Raw genomic sequence first — 19,170 nt, 5'->3', positions numbered from 1 at the left:
TGCCCTAGGAGATGCCAGTCCAGGAAGGGGACCTTCAGGAGCATGGGCAGGAGGGCCCAGGGAGGAGTAATAGGAGAACAGAGGCCTACAGGTGAGTGGCTGTAAGAGGAGATGGGGCCTAGATCTTTGGAGGCTGTAGCCAACTGTGCCATTGCTGTGGAGGTGCAGACAGGCCAGGGCTCCCACGCCCAAAGCCCAACTCCCTATGCCCCAGAGCACAGAATGGTCTGGCGGGGGTATAGAATGTGGCCAAGCACAGGGAGAGGCAGTGGATGTAATTCTTGGGGTCTCTGTACCTCACTGAGCTGTGCTGGGAGTGGTTTTCTTGAGGCTGAAGTTGGTCCAGTTCACAGCAACTTTCTGACGAGTCTGCTTTGCAGAATCCAAACAGAACCTATTGGGTTTGGGGGACACAGGAGAAGCACAATCAGAGGTTCCTTCTCTTCCTCACTGGACTCCTAAGGTACCATGTCCCCATCACTAAGAAACCAGGTTCTCTACACAACCTCTTTGGCTCTCAGGTGTTAGTGTTTAGCAGGCATAGGAGCTTTGCTGGCTTGTTGGCTTCTGGACTGGGTCCAGGGGACAACGTATGAAGACAGTGAAACTGCCTTGGGATTCTACTTCCTTCCTCATCTGGTATTTGACTCTCTAGCTCTGCTGGGCTGGCTTCCATCATTCCCTTAAGTACAGTCGTCCCTCTGAATCTGCTGGGGATTAGTTACCCAGATATCGAAATCTGCAGATGCACAAGTCCCTTATATAAAAAATGGTGTAGTACTTGCATATAACCTGCACGGCTCTTCCCATATACTTTTTTTTTTTTTTTTGAGACGGAGTCTTGCTCTGTCGCCCGGGCTGGGGTGCAGTGGCCAGATCTCAGCTCACTGCAAGCTCCGCCTCCCGGGTTTACACCATTCTCCTGCCTCAGCCTCTGGAGTAGCTGGGACTAGGGGCGCCCGCCACTTCGCCCGGCTAGTTTTTTGTATTTTAGTAGAGACGGGGTTTCACCGTGTTAGCCAGGATGGTCTCGATCTCCTGACCTCGTGATCCGCCCGTATCGGCCTCCCAAAGTGCTGGGATTACAGGCTTGAGCCACCGCGCCCGGCCACCATATACTTTTATTATTATTATTATTTTTTTTTAATAAGAGAAGGGGGTCTCACTATATTGCCCAGGCTGGTCTTGAACTTCTGAGGTCAAGCGATCCTCCCACCTTGGCCTTCGGAAGTGCTGGGATTACAGGCGGGAGCCACTGTGCCTGGCCTTCCCATATCTTTAAATCATCTCTAGATTACTTAAAATACCTAATACAATGTAAATGCTATGTAGTTATATTTTTATTTTTATTTATTTATTTTTGAGACAGAGTCTTACTCTGTTACCCAGGCTGAAGTGCAATGGAACTATCTTGGCTCACTGCAACCTCTGACTCCCAGGTTCAAGCGATTCTCTTGCCTCAGCTTCCCAAGTAGCTGGGATTACAGGCACCGCCACCATGCCTGGCTAATTTTTGGATTTTTATTAGAGACAGGGTTTCACCATGTTGGCCAGGCTGGTCTTGAACTCCTGACCTCAGGTACCTCAAGTGATCTGCACCCCCTTGGCCTCCCAAAGTGCTGAGATTACAGGCATGAGCCAACGCCTGTAAAAATACATATTTTTTTGAGACAAAGTCTCGCTCTGTGGCCCAATCTCAGCTCGCTGCAGCCTCTGCCTCCCAGGTTCCAGCGATTCTCCTGCCTCAGCCTCCTGAGTAGCTGGGATTACAGGCACGTGCCACCATGCCTGCCTAATTTTTGTATTTTCAGTAAAGACAGGGTTTCACCAAGTTGACCAGGCTTGAACTCCTGACCTCAGGTGATCTGCCCCGCCTCGGCCTCCCAAAGTGCTAGAATAAGAAGCATGACCCACCATGCCTGGCTAAAATACTAATTTTAAACATTTTGCATTATTTAGTAATGTATTGCTATTTTTTTTCCTGAATATTTTCGATTACAGATATGGAGGGTGACTGTATGCTGTGTTTCTTTCACCCTAATCTTCTGTACTCACTGCCCCCCTTGGCATGAATACCTTTTCATCTTGTCTGCCCAACTCATTCTTACTCTTCGGGTTTCAACTTGGTTACCACCTCTCCTGGGAAGGCCTCCTGGCCAGCCCCCACCCCTTCTATCCTCCCCAACCCTATGCCATGTATCAGTAGGCTGCATGTTCATGGCCATCTAGACTCCTGGTCCAGACTGCTTCACTGACCTCAGCCCAGGCAAAGCAGAGAATGTGCAAGTGAAGACATAATAAAGTGAACATAGCTGGAAAAAGCCCTGGTTCTGGGGGTGTGACATGCCTCCTCCTGTCTCTCTTGCACATTCCTAGATGTGCCATCCTGCCCAGTTACTCCATGGATTTTCAGCAGGCAGGCTGGTGGGAGAGGGCCTGGCGGGGGGGGGCGGTGAGCCTCCCCAAGGGGTCAGGGCCAAGGGAGCAGGCCTTTTTGAGGCTTGAGGCACAACACGGGGCTTGACCTGGAGTCCTCCACAAGTGGGAGAGCAGGCAGCCCACACCTACCTCTTAAAGTACTCCACCTCTCGGTCAGTCTCATCCATCTCCACCCCGTCCATGTCCTTGGGCAGGAACACATCGTCTAGGAAGACACAGCCAGGAGGGCTCAGTGCCCATGGCCAGGCCTCTGGGGTTATGCTCTGGGGGCAGCACTGCCTACACACAAAGGCTGCCCCTCCACCCCGTGGCCTGGCTGGGGTAGGGGTCAGCCGCTCGGTTCCTGGTGCACTCACCCAAGGAGGAGGCTGGCTTCTCCTGCTTGTTGCGGCTCCGGCGGCTGCGGCCCTTGCCCTGGGGCAAGCTCTGTGGCCTTGCTGGGCCTGGAGGCTGCACAGACTCCTGTTCCTGAGGCCGTGCCTTGGCCTCACCTGGCCAGTTTCGCCAGGAGCTGCCCTTCTCCTTCTCAGTTTTGGGGCTGCCAGCCCAACCTGGTCCTTGCCGGCTCCCCCGGCTCCCCTCTCCAGCCTCGGAACAGCTGCCTACTTTGGGAGGCTCTAGGACCTTGCCTGGCTGCTTGGGGCCAGCAACCTGGCCCTTGGCACTGGGAACCTCTAGGCTGGCTGGGGGCCGGGGGGCTGGGCTTGCCTCGCTCTTCTTGGCCTGACTGCCCTGCCTCTTGCCCTTCCGCGGCTTCCCACCTGAGGACACAGGCTCAGGCAGCTCCTGCTTGCAACTGGGAACTTCCTTTGAGCTTGGCTCCTCGGAGCTGGGGTAGCCCGGCTTGGGTGTCTTGACCCAGATCACCCGGGACAGGTTGGGCACGGTGTTCAGTCTCCTCACAAGCCCGTTCTCGGGAGCGATACCGGGAGGGGGCCCCCTCACCTCTGTCCATGGTGGGTGGGGGCCTCTCATTTCTGCCCATGGTGGGGCTGGCTCGCCTGGAGCTTGTAACGTGTGGTTCTGAGGGGAGCCCAAAGTCAAAGGGGACAGGTCAAGATTGATGTCAGGCTGCTGCTCTGAGGAGCCACTGAGGTTTGATGGGGGCAGACTCTGAGGCTCGGGTTCAGCAGCCCCCTCCTTAGAGAAGCCATTGCTGTCCATGCTGAGCTCACACACACTAAAGCTGGCACGGATGGAGTCTTTGACAGTGTTTTTGATCTCCTGCAGACGGCTGCTCAGGAAGCTGTTGACCCGATCCAGTTCCCGGTCGGGCCACTCCAAGAGCCTCTCCCTGGCAGGCCTTTGCTCCCGGCTTCCAGAAACACGATTCGCCTGCTTTAGAGCTTCTGCTGCCAACTGGGCCTTCTCCTTTTCCTGCCAAGACAAGAGGCAGTTTTAGCAGGGGCTGTCAACTGCCAGGCACAATGTGATACCTGACCCATCAGCCTGGGGCCCAGCTTTGCCACTAACTTGCTGGAGGCAAAGCCTTAAAATCCTAGCCTGCTTACCCACCCTGCAGGAGTGACAGCAAACTGCAGCCAGACAGGTGCATGTCCTGGGGGCAGGGGTACAGTCATACCCACAGAGGGTAGGGTTTTTACAGCTTGTTCACCCAGAGCCCTAGTCTCAGTGGACTCATCTGCAAAATGGGGACAATAATTTCGGAGTAGAGCCAAAGTGGGGATGCATGTGAAGAAGACCACTACTAGAGAGGCATTCTCTCTACCCCTGCGCTTGGTAGGGAAAAAGCCATGCCATCACGGGGTCTTACAGCAGGCAGGTGTGGGGGTAGATGAGATTGCTCTGGTTGGGAGGACATGTACCTTCCTGATACTATATCTGGGTATTACTAAAGAGGACGGTGTTCCCATAGAAAGGCCAATTGCTACACACTTGGTCTCAAGTAATCAAGGCCACATCTAGAGTGTGCCCAATGGCATGCCATGGACAACCACACTGGCCTACACAGCCAAGATGTGAGAGCTGCTCCTTTGCCCAGGTGAGGCCTGGAAGGCTCAGAGAGGCCAAGCCCTGCTGGTTGGCTTTGATAGACCTGGACCTAGGGAATCAAAATGAAAGTCTATGGGGTCTGAGTCACCCCAACCTCTCCATCCCACGTCAAGGCCAACGACGCCTTTAGAGGGAGACAGGAGGCAGATACCAAAACCCTCGGGAAGGAGGTGGCTGTGGTGTGCCTGGCACCATTGATTCCCACTGTCTCCTATACTTCCAGCTGATTTGGGAATGGAGGAAGAGAAACATGAAAAGGCAGCTGGTGAGAGAAACCAGGGCTTGCTACCACCTCAGAGTCAATGTAAAGAGGGTGACCCTGCAACCCACCAGGCAGGCACTTGTCTTTTGTGAATCCTGGCTCCTACAGTCAATTGTTCTGTGGGACCTTGGACAAATCACTTATTCTCTCTGAACCTTACTTTCCCTATTTGTAAGTTAGGAGGAAGAGGTATCTCTATATTCCAGGGTCATAATGAGGACAGCTGAGAGTCTGTCTGGGGTCCTTTCCCATGTGCAAAGGTGGGGCTGGGCTTCATGGCCCGCAGGGAGCAGCTTTTCTAGCTGTGGGTAGGGCTCAGAGGCCTTGGGTTGGACCAACGAGGACCAAGGGCCCTTCACTTCGCTCCCCCAGCACCACACAGATTTCACAGAAAAGTTTTGCTGCTAAAACAAAAAGTCTGACTACTGGTGTGGAGGGAATGACATGGAACCATATACACTCTGGTATCAAGAGGAGAAAGCACAGAAACACACACTTTCTGCTTTGTACCATGAGCACTTCCCACAGATGTCTCCTTTAATCCTCGCCACTGTCTTTGCTGCATCATGACCCTCTGCTTATAGGTGAGAAACCTCGACTTTGGAAAGAACAGGAGGCGGCGGCGGCTAGGAAGTGGCAGAGCCAGGACAATACACCCAGGCCTGATCTTCAGAAGTTCCTATGTTTCTCAATTCCATCTGACGATCATTTACCGACCATTGAGGCTGTGAGGCAGCAGGCCAGGCCCTGTGAGTTTAGCGTACGTGAGACATTCTCTGCCTCGCTGACTTTAGTCTGCCGAGGGAGACAACAGCAAACAGCCTGTTGAATTCAGAGTGACAGTGACAAATGCTGCATGGAAGAAAGCACAGGGTGATCTGGGAACCTAGAGGAGATGCTCCCAACCCAGACTGGGTCACCAGGGAGTGCTTCCTGGAGGCAGCAGGATCTGCACTGAGCACTGAAGGGGGGAGTGGGATCATCCTGAAGGCAGCGGGACAAGCATTTCTTGGAATAAGGAATAGCAAGCAGAAAGGCTGGAAATGGGAAAGCTCAGTATCTTCTGGGAATGCAAATCATTTAAAGGTACAGCTGTAGCCCAGATTTTTTGGGGGATGTGGGGGTTGGGTGGGGCAGGTGGGTAGGAAGGTCAGAAAGGAGAGGCTGAGAGATAAAGCTGGCAAGCTGGCAGGGGCTGATCGTGAAGAGCCCTGCAGGCCCTACAGGGTTTGTGCCCGAGGGCAGTGTCCAGCTACTAATGGTTTTTAAGGTAGTGGCAGTAGGGTGGAGAGCAGTCGACTGGTCTGAGCTATCAGCGACGTGGCATGGATAGGGCTTTGGTGATGGGTAGGGAGACAGAATGAGAAAAGTCAGAGAAACATTGACGGCCACTATGGCTGCTACAGCAGCCCCACTGCCTGAGCACTCACACGTGCCAGGCACTCTGCCCAACCTTTCCATGCATCGCTCCATTTCATCCTCGCAACAATCTATGACTTAGGTTCTGTTATTCTCATTTTATGGATGAAGAAACTGAGGCTTAGAGGTTAAGTGATTTGCCCAATGTCATACAGCAAGTGTGGCTGAGCCAAGTGTCAAACTGAGATCCAGTTCCAGGCACGCTGCTCCGGGTTGCTATAATGCACTCCCCAGGCTGGCGCCCAGAGCTCCGGCTCAGGCAACAGGGTGGGAGGCGGTGCCATTGACTAGAGAGACAACAGAGAAGGGATAGCAGGCCTGTTTGGAGAAAGACAACAAGCTGAAATTTGTATGTGCGGAGTCTGAGATACCTGTGGGACGTCCATGAGGAGGTGTCCAGTAGCAGTTGGAGACATGGATATGCAGGGGGCAGGGGAGGAAACACTATTTGGCTCTTTCTAGATGGCATCTCTCTTTCCCAGGAAGATGTCCCCATGAAGGAGGGTCAAGTGGAGGAAGAGGAGCTCACAAAGGAGGCAGAAAGGATGTCAGGCAGGCAAGACATCTGGAGAACATGGTACTCCCCCTTCCCTTTCCTGCCTGGCTGAGGTCAGAGGAGCCAAAGACAATGCGTGAAAAGGAGAACAAACACAAAATGCCAGCTATTCTCTAGTGGAAGAGTACGACAGGAACAGGAGAGGAGGATGGATTTGGCAACAAAAAAGTCACCAGTGACTCTGGAGAGGGTGTGGGTAGAAAACAATCTGCAGTGAGCTAATGGGTGGAAGTGAAGACAGTGAATGCAGACATCATTTTTCAAGAAATGTGGCTGTGATGAGAGGAAAGAGGCTAGAGAGGGGTTGAGAGAGGTAACAGTCTCAGGGAGCAGTTTGCTTCCAAAAAAGAGAGTGATGGGCACAATGAAATGTGGATGGGAACAGCACGGAGGAGAGGCTAAGCTAGACCAGGAGCCTACTACTGGGCTGAGGGATGAAGAAAGTACTGCACGGGCCTTAGGCAGGAAAAGGGTAACTCTCATGACAAGGAAGAAAGTATGTTTGCAGGTGGGAATGGCAAAACAGTGGGAGAATCCCTGTACAATGGCTTTTTTCCTCATTGAAATTGAAAGTGAGGTTATTTGACAAAAAATAAGGTGTGGGCTGGGTAGGTCTAGTGGTTTGAGAAGACTGGAGGCCTGACAGAAGGACTGTGGGGAATGGACATGCTAAGGCACAGGAAGCCCAGGGAACCATGAGAGGCCCGCCTGGTGACACGGGAGCTCAGCAAGCAGAAGCCCACATGGCCGGCTGCCACAGATTCACTCACGTGCTTTTCTTGAGCTGTAGAAAGGGAGAGCCAGGCTAGGGTGGAACCCAGGGCTGTGGTGTTTGAGTGGGTCTGAAAGAAAGACAGCGGGACAAGGAACTGAGTACTGGTGAGTGAGTGAGAGATGGGTAATTTGCCTGCCCTCCTACTAATACTTACAATGCTTACTCCATTCAAGTGAGTGAGGAATGGATTGGCCTGGGAAGAAGAGAAAGGGGGAGGAGTCTTCAGTGGATGTGGAGGAGTGGCCAGGAGGTCACAGATGACAGAGCCAGGGGTGCAGTTTTTAAGGAGCAGGGTGAGCGTCTCTCTGCTCCCCTCTCCTGCTGCCAGCCCATGACTCTCTCACCTTCATGTAAACAGAAGGCACAAAGACAAGGTGAGAGAGTCATGGGCTGGCAGTGGGAGAAGGGAGCAGAGAGACGCTGAGCTCTGTCCATCTCCTGAGGCAGGAGAGAAGGAGCAGCTGGGCTTTGGTGGAGAGCCAGACTGTGAAGTCCAGGAGGTGGAGGGAGACAAGGGAGAAGGCTGCTGTCTACAGAGATAATGACCATAATCACTTAATGCGTGCCACTGCCACTGTGTATCTGTCCCTGCCTGCAGCCCCACGACTAAGTCTGGAAAGGGAGGGCTGCCTGGTTCCACCTGGGCCTGCCAGATGGGAGCTGTGCAGTGTGGGATGAGTGAGTAGAGCCTCCAGATATATGAAGTGGGATGGGAGTACAGTGGAAGTTACCAAAGGATGGCTATGAAGGAGGAAACAGCTGAACTGAACTTGGAAGGAAAGTTTGTCAGAAGAAAAGGTGAGAGAAGATAGCATTATCAGTAAAGGGGAAGAGACATGTGGGCACACATATTTATGAAAAGCACACCAGACTTGGGAACTGCCGGGTGTGCTCTCTGGGGACCTAACTGGGAAGCAATGCCCTAAGAAGCCAGGAAAGGCCAGAGACTGCTGCAGCCCACTGAACCTTTCTGGCTGGGTGATTCTGCATGGGAGAAAGATAGTGCTGACCCTTTCAGAAGGCAGCGGTGGGACCCCTTGGCTCACTACTTCAGGCGGCAGGAGCAGGATCCTGGTTGTCCTTGGGGCTGAAAAAGGATGGTGAATCACTTCGGCTTTCCAAAGCACTAGGGCTGTTTGACCACCCAGGAACTGGAACTAGCTGGTTGTTACACCCAAATCTCTTCGGATGCTGGGCTCCCAAGCGTGTCACTGTGCAGATGCAGTTGGGAGTAGGCAGGTGAACAGGTAATGAAGCCACAAAGGACAAGCCATCAAGCTCCGGGGCTCATCTGGCAGGAAGGCTGCCCAGGAATAGTTCACCAGGTTCTGTCCTCAGTCCCGAGGACTGGTTCATTCCCCTGGCTTCAATTACATCTCTGCACTGGTAAACGCTAGCCCTGCACTTCTCCTCTGGAACCTTCAAGTCAACATGCCTCAACTGAATTCACTGTCTTCTGCAAATCCCATCCTGGCTCAGTGAAAGGTACCACCATCTTGCTGGTCACCAAGCAAACACCTGGGAGACATCCCTGCCTCCATCTCCCTCTCCTGCCATCAGATCAAAGGCCCATCACTTCGGCTTTCTCTGAAAATCCCTCTCTTCTTCTCTGGCCCCACCATCAATCTTCTCTCCCTTGGCCTGCATTTCCTGCCTGAGGCAACAAACTCGAGGTCTTCCTGCCTGGAACCCTCCAAGCTACCTTCCATTTGGCCATGCCATAATCTTAGGATGCAGGTGTGACCAAATGCATTCTCTGATTAAAACCCTCAGTGACTTCTCTCACTGGTAGGATAAAGCCAAAGCTCTTCCGCAGGGCCTCGAGGGCCCTCCCTCAACAACAGTGTCCATCCCGCCTCTCTTCTGCTCAGTTTTGGCTGTCAAGCTGCTGTGGAATGTGCCATGCCTGCTGCCAGGAGGGCCCTCCTGAGGAGTCTGTACTCACAGTCAGCCTCTTGTAAAGCCATTTCCAGGCAGGATGGGGGACTTCCCTCATCCCAGTACTTGTCACATGCTAATATGCTTGTCCAGTTTTGTGTCAGTCTCCCCACTGGGCAGCTTCTCCTGGGTGAGAACTTAACTGTGTCACACTTTGGCTGCCAGTATTTGTAGAAGTGTTTGCTGAATGAATACATGACTGAAGCAAGTCCTCAGCTTGGAGGAATCCAACAAGCAGCTTCTCAGGCCACGATGCGTTTTTTCCTCCAGTTATTTGCCCCCAGGCTCCCTGACCCTGATGCCTCCCCAACTCATTCAGACCTTCCCAGAACAGTGAGCCAAGCTGAGGCTTTTGGCAGCCAGCATCATTCACGCCCCAGAAGTCCTGGGGGTTGGGGCGAGGGTCCTCAGGGAGGAGAGATGGCAGAGCTGGGCTCTCCCTACACCCACCTTCTTTTTCAGCTTGTGCCGGGCCCGCTTGGCGGCCCTGGCGCTGTTGGGGACTTTGGGCTCCGTGCTGTTGATGAATTCCAGCAGCTCATCCACATCTCGGTGGTCCACGGCGGGCTCCCCAGGGATCCCGCCCAGGGCGCCCCCCTTCATGGGCAGCTCCTCTTTCCGCCTGGTCAGCCTCGAGCGGAGCTTCTCCCGGATCTCAGTATAGTTCCGACTCGTCGGGGCAGCGGGCGGCTGGTGGGGGGGGAGGTGCTGACATTACACCCTGGGCCTGGGAGGCCCATAGCACTCCCACCCGCTGGCACCAAGTATGTGATGAGAAGCAAGACAACTGTTCTCTCTACCATTAGCCACCAAGGCCACATGGCTTCACCCTCTCAGCCAGGCTGAACCCAGGCGGCAGTGGGTGAAGGGACTAGGAGGGAACAGGGCAGAGCTGGGCAAACACTGACTGGGGAGCCAGGAAAGCAAGTTGGAGCCCGGGCTTCATCACCGGGAAGCTGTATGACCTTGGGCGAGTCACCGAGTCTTTGTGAGCCTCAATTTTGTCATCTCTAAAATGAGGATAATAACCCGCAGCTCAAAGGTGACTAGCAATTTAATTACTTCATTTCTTCTGTCCTCAACTGCTCTACCCTAACCAGCGGCCCTCTCCTCTTCACCTTATGAGACTTCTGCACTGCTTCCTCCCCCTGGCCAGAGCCAGCATGCCCTCTGATCTGAGCCTCCTTCCTGGCGCCGTCTGTGCTCACGGCCTGTCCCTCGGCTGGCTGTCACACTTGGGGGACTGAGAGCCTTTTTGCTTCCACTCTGCCTTCATCACGCCCAAGCGTTCACTTCTCTGGGATTACACACGTATACATACTCATCAGAATCATAGCTTTCTCTCTGCCATTTCCTTTCCTTTTGCCTAAGGAAAAAAAGTCAATCTTAAGAGAAACCACGAGAAGAGCAAAGGTAGCAAAATGTTTAAAAACCCCGATCTCACGAATGTGCTGTGAGGATCAAGCGAGCGGACGCAGATGCAAGGACTCATGGCCCTAGCGCGGTAATCGCCACCGTGAGCAAAGGGGTCTCTCTGGGGAGAACAGTGTGCCCCTTTTGCTCACCTGGGCTGGCCCCCAGCCCTCTCTGGCCTGGGCAGGCTCACTCACCGCATTGTGGCCGAAGAACTCACAGTAGCAGCAGTCACAGAACTTCCCATCTCTCTGGTGGGTGGAGGACGAGGTGCAGGAGCTTCGCTCAGAGCTGCTATCCTCTTCCTCACCCAGCCCCTCATCTGCCTCGCAGGGCTGGGGCAGCTGGCAAGCCAGGCCACTGTGTGCAAACTTGTGCCCCTTGCACCCGGGATCCCTGATGATGGGGAGGAAGGCCCAGAGGTAAGGGAGGGTGATGTAGGAGCCCAGGAAGCATCCCAACCACCACATGCCGTCCTGACTGCCCTTCACTTGCCCCCCTCCACAGAGGTCCCAGGCAGTCCAACTACATTGCACCTCTCACCAGAACAGGGCGAACACCTGCACTGTCCCTCAAGGCCCATCCCAAACACAAATGTGGCTCTTCTGGAAAGGTTTCCCCACACCTCCCTTGCCTGCACCCACCATGCACCCCTTCTCAGGCTGCTGTGCACACCTCACTCCATCCTCTGCTTACTGTGCGTCACGGTCACGGTCTGTCTGCGCATGTATCTCTTAAACTGGACTGTGCGCCTCAAGGGCAGGGGCTGCATTCTTTCAGTTTTTGGGTCCCAGTGTGTAGCATAACAACCCGGCACACAGCAGCTGCTCAGTAAATAAGCCTGAACCCATTGGTGGGCTGATGGCTCCTTTGGAACACTCAGGGCTATCCATGAGGTCAGTCTCCTTTCACTTTCTAAGGTGCTTCTGAGCAGACTCTGGTGCTCTGGAGCAGTGGGTGGAGCTGCCTTAACCACAGGGCACGGAGTTGAGAACAAGCGAGTGACTTCTGGGACACCAACTATAAGAGCCACTGTTTGTGCCAGGTTCTGGATTCGGCATCTTCTTCTTTTTTTTTTTTGAGACGGAGTCTCGCTCTGTCGCCCAAGGCTAGAATGCAGTGGCACAATCTCGGCTCAGTGCAAGCTCGACCTCCCAGGTTCATGCCATTCTCCTGCCTCAGCCTCCTGAGTAGCTGGGACTACAGGTGCCCACCACCCCGCCCGGCTAATTTTTTTGTATTTTTAGCACAGACAGGGTTTCACTGTGTTAGCCAAGATGGTCTCGATCTTCTGACCTCATGATCCACTTGCCTTGGCCTCCTAAAGTGCTGGGATTACAGGTGTGAGCCACCGTGCCTAGCCTCGGCATATTATTTCTAACCATCCCCAAAGTCCTGCAAAATAAGTGTCATTATCTCCACTCTGCAGTGGTGGAGAGTGAAGCTGAGTACTTGACTGCTTTGCCCAACAGGTGGCCAGGACTCAAGGATGCAAACAGACCATGACAATAATGCATGATAAACAGGAGGATAAAGAGAGGTGTGCATAGTGCCCTGAGAAGGCGTGCATGGTGGATGCAGGCAGGGGAGATGTGGGGAACTCAAGCCCACATTTCTCTCTATGCAAAACTCTACTCTCTCCACTGTACTGTTCTGCCTCTGGATTTCAGGAAGCACTGGGATATCTTGTAATACAGAATATTTTCCCAGGGTAAGAATGAGACATATGCCTGAAACATCCCATAATTTGAGCCAGGAAGAGCTGAAGCCTTAGGTTGGGCCATGAGCAGCTGAAGCACCCATTGGGCTGGTCCAAGGGAACTGAGAGCAAGGACGGCGCTCAAGGAGCTGTGTGGAAACCCAGCTTCCAGGGCAGTCCAAAGCAGCCCTCTCTGCTGCTAGAAAGGATGCTAAGCATGTGACATGGATTAAAAAACATGGTGGCAGGAATCATTATCAGTGGTGGTTACAGAAGTTTATTCTAAATCAACCATTCATTATCTATTGCATTAGCAAAATCGATTTTTTTTTGTTTTTTTTTTGAGACGGAGTCTCGCTCTGTTCCCCAGGCTGGACGGAGTACAGTGGTACAATCTCGGCTCACTGCAACCTCCACCTCCCGGGTTCATGCGATTCTCCTGCCTCAGCCTCCGAAGTAGCTGGGACAACAGGCACACGCCACCATGCCCGGCTAATTTTTTTTTTTTTGTATTTTTAATAAAGACAAGGTTTCACCATGCTGGCCAGGCTGGTCTGGAATTCCTGACCTCGTGATCTGCCCGCCTCAGCCTCCCAAAGTGCTGGGATTACAGGCAGGAGCCACTGTGCCTGGCCAGCAAAACGGATTTTATTTTTTATTTTGAGACTAGCTCTCACTTTGTTACCCAGGCTAGAGTTCAGTGGCACGATGTCGGCTCACTGCAGCCTATATCTCCCAGGCTCAAGCGGTCCTGTCCCACTTCAGCCCCCACAACCTGAGTAGCTGGAACTAGAGGCATGCATATTATGCCCCACTAGTTTTTAAATTTTTTGTAGAGTCAGGGTCTCATTATGTTGACCTTGCTAGTCTCCAATCTTTCTCAAGCAATCTTTCTGCCTTGGCCTCCCAAACTGCTGGGATTACAGGCATGAGCTGGTGCACCAGGCCACAAAATTGATTTTAGAAAAATTAAAATAGTGTGCCTGCAAATATGGGAAACCAGCACTCATTGGTGGTTACATCGATTTGGAGACCCCTTTGGATAGCAGTTTTTCAATGTGTATTAAGAACCCTCAAAAAGAACAAAAAACACCTAAACAGCCTTTAACCAGTAACTTTTTTCATTCTGAGAACTTGATTCCAACAAGAAAAATCCAAAAGAGGGAAAAGGCTTTAAGCAAAGACATATTTAGAGACACTGTTGGTAATGTTAAAATGTCGGAATAACCCAAATGCTCAGCAACTGGAGAACAATAACATGAATTGCGGTCAATGTTCTCCAGCCTTTGAAGCTGGGGCTAAGAACACCACAATAGAACACAAATATGCTGAGGAGGCAACACTAAGTGAAAACCGGCGGGTGGCAGACTGCAGACACTGTCAACCCAGCATGTGCAAGACACAGGAGACTTTCCAATAAGAAAATAGAAACGCATGATAAACACAGATCTGATTTCTAACATAAAAATATACCTCTAACTTTTCCAAAGAATTATCTTTCAAATATATGTTAGTATAACCTTTCTCAGTACTTAGAGTTACTTCTAGGAATCTCCCCAAAGGACATGATTTCTCATTCAAACAGATTTAGGTGCAGGGATGCTTACTACAGTCTCATTCATCATGGTTAAACTGGAAATGCCTACATGTCCAGGAACAGGGGAATGATAAAGTATGCTTGAGCTATACAGTAAGACATTATATGGCCACTGAAAAGTGTCTTGAAGAATTTTAACTGGGGAAATGATCATGACATGATGTTAAAAAATTACTACTACATGAAAGGTATATCAAATATCTAATTATGTTATTTATATACAGAAACATGGTGAAAATATACCACAGTGGTAGAAGCTTAGGTTGTGAAGACATTTTTTTCCCTTATACATTTCTTAATTGTTCCAAGTTAAAGACAAAACAAAATACAAAACAAAAAAACCCCACGTACTTTTTTTTTTTTTTAAACTCTGTCACCCAGGCTGGAGTGCAGTGGCATGATCAATGCTCACAGCAACCCCAAACTCTTGGGTTCAAGCAATCCTCCTGCCTCAGCTTCCTGAGTAGCTAGGACTACAGTTGCATGCCACCACGCCTAGCTAATTTTCAAAATTTTTTATAGAGAGGGGGGTCTTGCCACATTGCCCAGGCTGGTCTCAAACTCCTAGGCTCAAGTGATCTTCCTGCCTAGGACTCCCAAAGTGCTGGAAGTGTAGGTGTGAGCCACTGTGCCAGGCCAAAATACATACTTCTTTACAACTGGAAAAATAATGAAAGGACAGACATAGTCTACTCTTTAATTTCCACCTCAAAGTTACCCCCAAATTGTCCACAATTCTAAGTTCAAGTGGGTAGAGAGTGTGCCCTTCATGCAGCGCACTTACCTGTGAGTGCTAGGGGGTGGCTGAGAGCTCGGGGTGGGAGGAGAGGCCCGCTGCAGTGCTCACCACAGTGCCCGCTGCAGGGGTGGCTGCACCCTGAGAATGGTGGGGGCATCTTCAGGAGTGGCATGCTGGTGGAGGGCAGATGGGAGCTCTGACATGGCCCTGGAGTGTGGGGGGCGGTGGCAGCAGCAACAGGGCACTCTGAAGCCTGGGCAGGGAAAGGTGCTACCGGGGTGGTGGGCAGCAGGTGTGGGTGGGGCGGGGAGCCAAAGGAGCTGGGGTGAGACGGGATTAGAGATGCTGGCTGGGGGTGGTGGCCGGTGGGGCTGTTAGGGGGAGCAGTGAGGTCTGAGTGCTGGTGGTGCTCCGAGATGGGGAAAGCCTCACCTGTGGGCAGAGGAAGGAGAAAGGTGTCAGAATAGGAGCCCAGACCTGGGAAGGAAAGCCCGCAGGCTCACTGCCACAGCATCCTGCTTCTGTGACCAGAGGGCACAGCCTCTCAGCACAGGGGACCCTGGAGCTGGAGAAGATTCTGTGGGCAGCAACACAGCTGAGTGGGCTCAAGGAGCCCAGGCCCAAGCAAGAAGGTACTAGGAATGCTGATTCCACAGAAGGCCCCATGCCTTTTCTGTAGCATGAGCAGGGGATGTATATTCTGTCTCTCAGGGTCTCTCTAGGATTTGCTTGTACACAGATACTCCTCAGGCCTGGAGGATGATCTGCAGAAGCCAGTGGAGCAGCAGGCCCAGGCTCTGCCTCTGTGCCACGTGCAGCAAAGCAAAAGGGCACGCCAGACCCCTGAGGGCCCCAGATTTCATAGAAGTGGGAAGAAGGTTCTGATGACTCTCTAGCTTATGTACAAAAACTAATGGAATTATATACTGCTCAACACTCATAATTCTGGGGGCAGCACCACTTTGAAGAACTCAGCTCCTTCATTTAGAAGTATGACAGTAAATCATATTTACATAATAAACCAATAACCCAAGAGTTTTGTCTCTGGGTCTCTGAGAGTTATTTCAGAGTCAAAGAAGACTTACACAGCTGCTAAATTAGCTAATAACCATTACGGCTTATACTGCCAATCTCTTGGGCATTTAAATGCAGTGCTTTTACACCCATCCCTTAGGTGGGGAAATCAAGGCCTAGGAAGACACGGTTGCCCAGATCCTCTGTGGTGCTGCAGGGGTCAGGTGATCTAAGTCCTACGACTCCACTTTCTACTCAGACCTCACTGGGTGCCCTCTTGATTCAATGTGAACTACCAGAGCCAATGACAACTTTGAGAAGCAAACGTTTTCTACTAGCAGTATTTTTCAAGTTCAGAATTGTGGGGAAAGGAGTTCCAGAGACAGTCAAAGTCTAAGCTGCCCCTGCTTCCCCCAGAACAGTTCCACTTTTACTTATTTTAGTAACCAGTCTTATGATTTGTTTGAACAAAGTGGACAGGAAAACACAGCTATCCACCTGTATAGGGCCTGGCTTTCTCCCGAGCCTGGAGACTCACCGGGGATGGTAGGAGGACTCCCAAGAGAGCTGCCTGGCATGGCCTCACTGGAATGTGCGGAATTCCAGAGGCCTGAGAGCTTATGTGCCGACAGGAACGAGCTAGGATCCCAGTCTCCTGAGTTCCCAGGGCAGGAAGAAGAGGACGAGGATGAGGATGATGGAGAGGAAGACGAGGACGAATGAGAGTCATCTCCACAAGACTGTGATTTGCAGGATGTGTGTGACAAGGAGATCTGGAGAAGGGGGAGGAAAAAGGGTCATGGTCAAACAGCAAACATCGGAGCTGACCCTCTGCTGCCTCGGCTTTTCCTGAGGGAGCCCCTTGTCTTCCAGGTCATGTGCCATAGCAAAAACACAATGAATACAACTCCAGCTATAAGAACAAATGAGGGCCAGGCCTTTGCTGGGAAAGGGCTGTGGTGGTCCCACTTACATGCAATGTGTGGAGACTGGGGAGAAAGACCTGGTAGGGGCAGAGACTGCCTGTGAACTGCGGGCCTTTGGGGAGTAGAGAGCTGCCAAAGACAGGAAGGGCCTTTTGACCAGGAGTCCTGAAGCTAAACTGATCCTGGGTAAAAGGGAAGATCTGCAGTGACGTGAGAAATAAGGAAAGTCTGGCCATCGTGATTCATGAGACAGCAGACTTAGATGGCTCCCTGGTGTCTGTCCTAACTAGGGCACATTTCAGACCCTCAAACTCATCTCTGTCTTCCATGTCTTATTGGTTGTCTTTCAAGGTGCCACAGAGCCGAAGACAGCAGGCTCGTGATCTACCAGTACTTATGAGTGGGCCCTCATCCTGTGCGCAGACCACCCTGAGGGACTGACCGGTGGGCTGCCAGAAGTTTCTCTTCTTCCCCCAAATCTGAACTTGAGCTGCCAATGCTGTGCCAGTGCAGCCCAGAAGTCTCTGTGTTTGGGCACGGGAGCTGCCCAAGGAGAGCCACCTGAGGACAGGGAACAGCCTGACTTCCTTGGGAAGGCAGCCCTCCTGCATTCGGGGACCCCTGTCAGTGGTTACCTACCGCCACTGCATGTTCTCGACCTGTCTGCCTTTCATCGTCCTCCATGCTCTTTCGGCAACTCTGGCAGACCCACAGAGGCATCTCGCCTAGGAGATTCTTGACGAGCTTTGGCATGAAGTCAGGGGGCAGCTTCTCACCCTGCAACACCAGTCCATTTTGAGAAGGGCCTTCTTCCCAGCCTTTGCGTTCCCGGTGACACAGCAGGCAGCAAGTCTGCACAGGCTGGCTGGAGGTGGGGGGGACCTGTCCAACAGATAGAAACAGGGTTTCCCAGGAGGGGAAAGGCTCTCCTTCAAAATAATGGTAACAACGTTAGTAATGCCACTTATTACGTGCCAGGCACTGGGTTAGGCACTTTATAGACATAATTTAAATTTAGTCCTTGTAACAGCTCTGCAAATGAGGCGTTCTTATTCCCATTTTTTAAGATGAAGAAACAGATTTCAAGAAGTTAAATGAGTTGCCCAAGGTTATAAAGCTAGCGAGTGGTTGAACCCTAGTGAGTCTGACTCCAAAGCTCATGCTCAAATGTCCTAATTCTCTGACATCCCCAAATCTTAAAGGTTAAAGGCCCTTCCTTCTCTGGCATGGCTGGGAGTGGCTACAATTCTTGGGTTGCCTGTGCAGCCCAGGGACCAATGCCCATCTGGAAGGAAATAATGCTTTTAGTCAATGGACAGTTTAGGAGAATGTGTGGGTTTTCTGAAGAATTGCACAATTCCCTTAGGATCGCAGCAACATTTTGGAGGAGGTGTTTGTACAGCTAGTCAGAAAGTATCAACTCAATGGAAAATTGTGTCAGAGGGAAGGTAAGGCTTTGGTTGGTACTCCTGAGAGGTAGTGAGTATGGTGAAAACAATCTGGGCTTTGAAATCAAACAGGCATTCTAATCCCTGCCTGAACACATACTGGCTGGGTGACCTTGAGCAAGTTATTTAACTTCTCTGGGCTCCAATTCCTACCTACCTTGCAGAGTTGTTGTAAGGATCATCACTGCGTAGCATGTAAAGTGTCTACCCTGTGTATGCCCATAACATAGGCCCAATACAGTCATTATTTGGACTTTTTTTTTCCTTCTATGACAAACTTGACTTAGAAATGTAAGTCAGGCCGGGCGCGGTGGCTCACACCTGTAATTCCAGCACTTTGGGAGGTCAAGGCGGGTGGATCATGAAGTCAGGAGATCGAGACCATCCTGGCTAACACAGTGAAACCCCGTCTCCACTAAAAATACAAAAAAATTAGCCGGGCATGGTGGCGAGTGCCTGTAGACCCAGCTACTCGGGAGGCTGAGGCAGGAGAATGGCATGAACCCAGGAGGTGGGGCTTGCAGTGAGCCAAGATCGTGCAACTGCACTCCAGCCTGGGCAACAGAGCGAGACTCCGTCTCAAAAAAATAAAGAAAGAAAGAAAAATAAATATAAGTCTATAGGTTTGCTTTCACACTAAGGGGTCCTGACTGGGAGACTGATTGCATTTAATGCCTCCAATTAATAGCTTCCTATATCCTGCAACTTTGTATCTGCCCCAACTCTGACACTGGGCTTGGCTATGTCACTTTGGCCAATGGGATGTTAGCAAACAGGCTGCCAGCCATAAACTTGAAAAGTGTGTATGCATTTCCACTTGTTTCCATGCATGGCTGGGCTTGCCCGCTCCTGTACCTCTGCCATGGCCTGAGAGCGAGACGAGGCTAGCTGCTGGAGGGATGTGAGAGACTTGTGGAGAAAGCAAAGCCTTC

At 51.7% G+C, this 19,170-nt stretch overlaps 1 protein-coding gene across 1 annotated transcript in view; it reads right to left on the bottom strand.

Annotated features, from left to right (window-relative positions):
- The window catches only part of FAM193B (family with sequence similarity 193 member B), a 35,841-nt gene that overhangs the window by 1,915 nt on the left and 14,756 nt on the right, over nucleotides 1-19,170 (bottom strand). Inside the window, 8 exon segments of the mRNA XM_017896032.1 lie at nucleotides 297-394; nucleotides 2,569-2,644; nucleotides 2,796-3,816; nucleotides 11,013-11,211; nucleotides 14,896-14,929; nucleotides 14,932-15,282; nucleotides 16,403-16,637; nucleotides 17,430-17,672. Coding sequence (XP_017751521.1) covers nucleotides 298-394; nucleotides 2,569-2,644; nucleotides 2,796-3,816; nucleotides 11,013-11,211; nucleotides 14,896-14,929; nucleotides 14,932-15,282; nucleotides 16,403-16,637; nucleotides 17,430-17,672 — 2,256 coding nt within the window. The 3' untranslated portion in view covers nucleotide 297.

Source organism: Rhinopithecus bieti, unplaced genomic scaffold, assembly GCF_001698545.2.
Source record: "Rhinopithecus bieti isolate Rb0 unplaced genomic scaffold, ASM169854v2 scaffold_26546, whole genome shotgun sequence".
NCBI lineage: Eukaryota > Metazoa > Chordata > Mammalia > Primates > Cercopithecidae > Rhinopithecus > Rhinopithecus bieti.
This window is presented reverse-complemented; position numbering and strand designations above follow the sequence as displayed.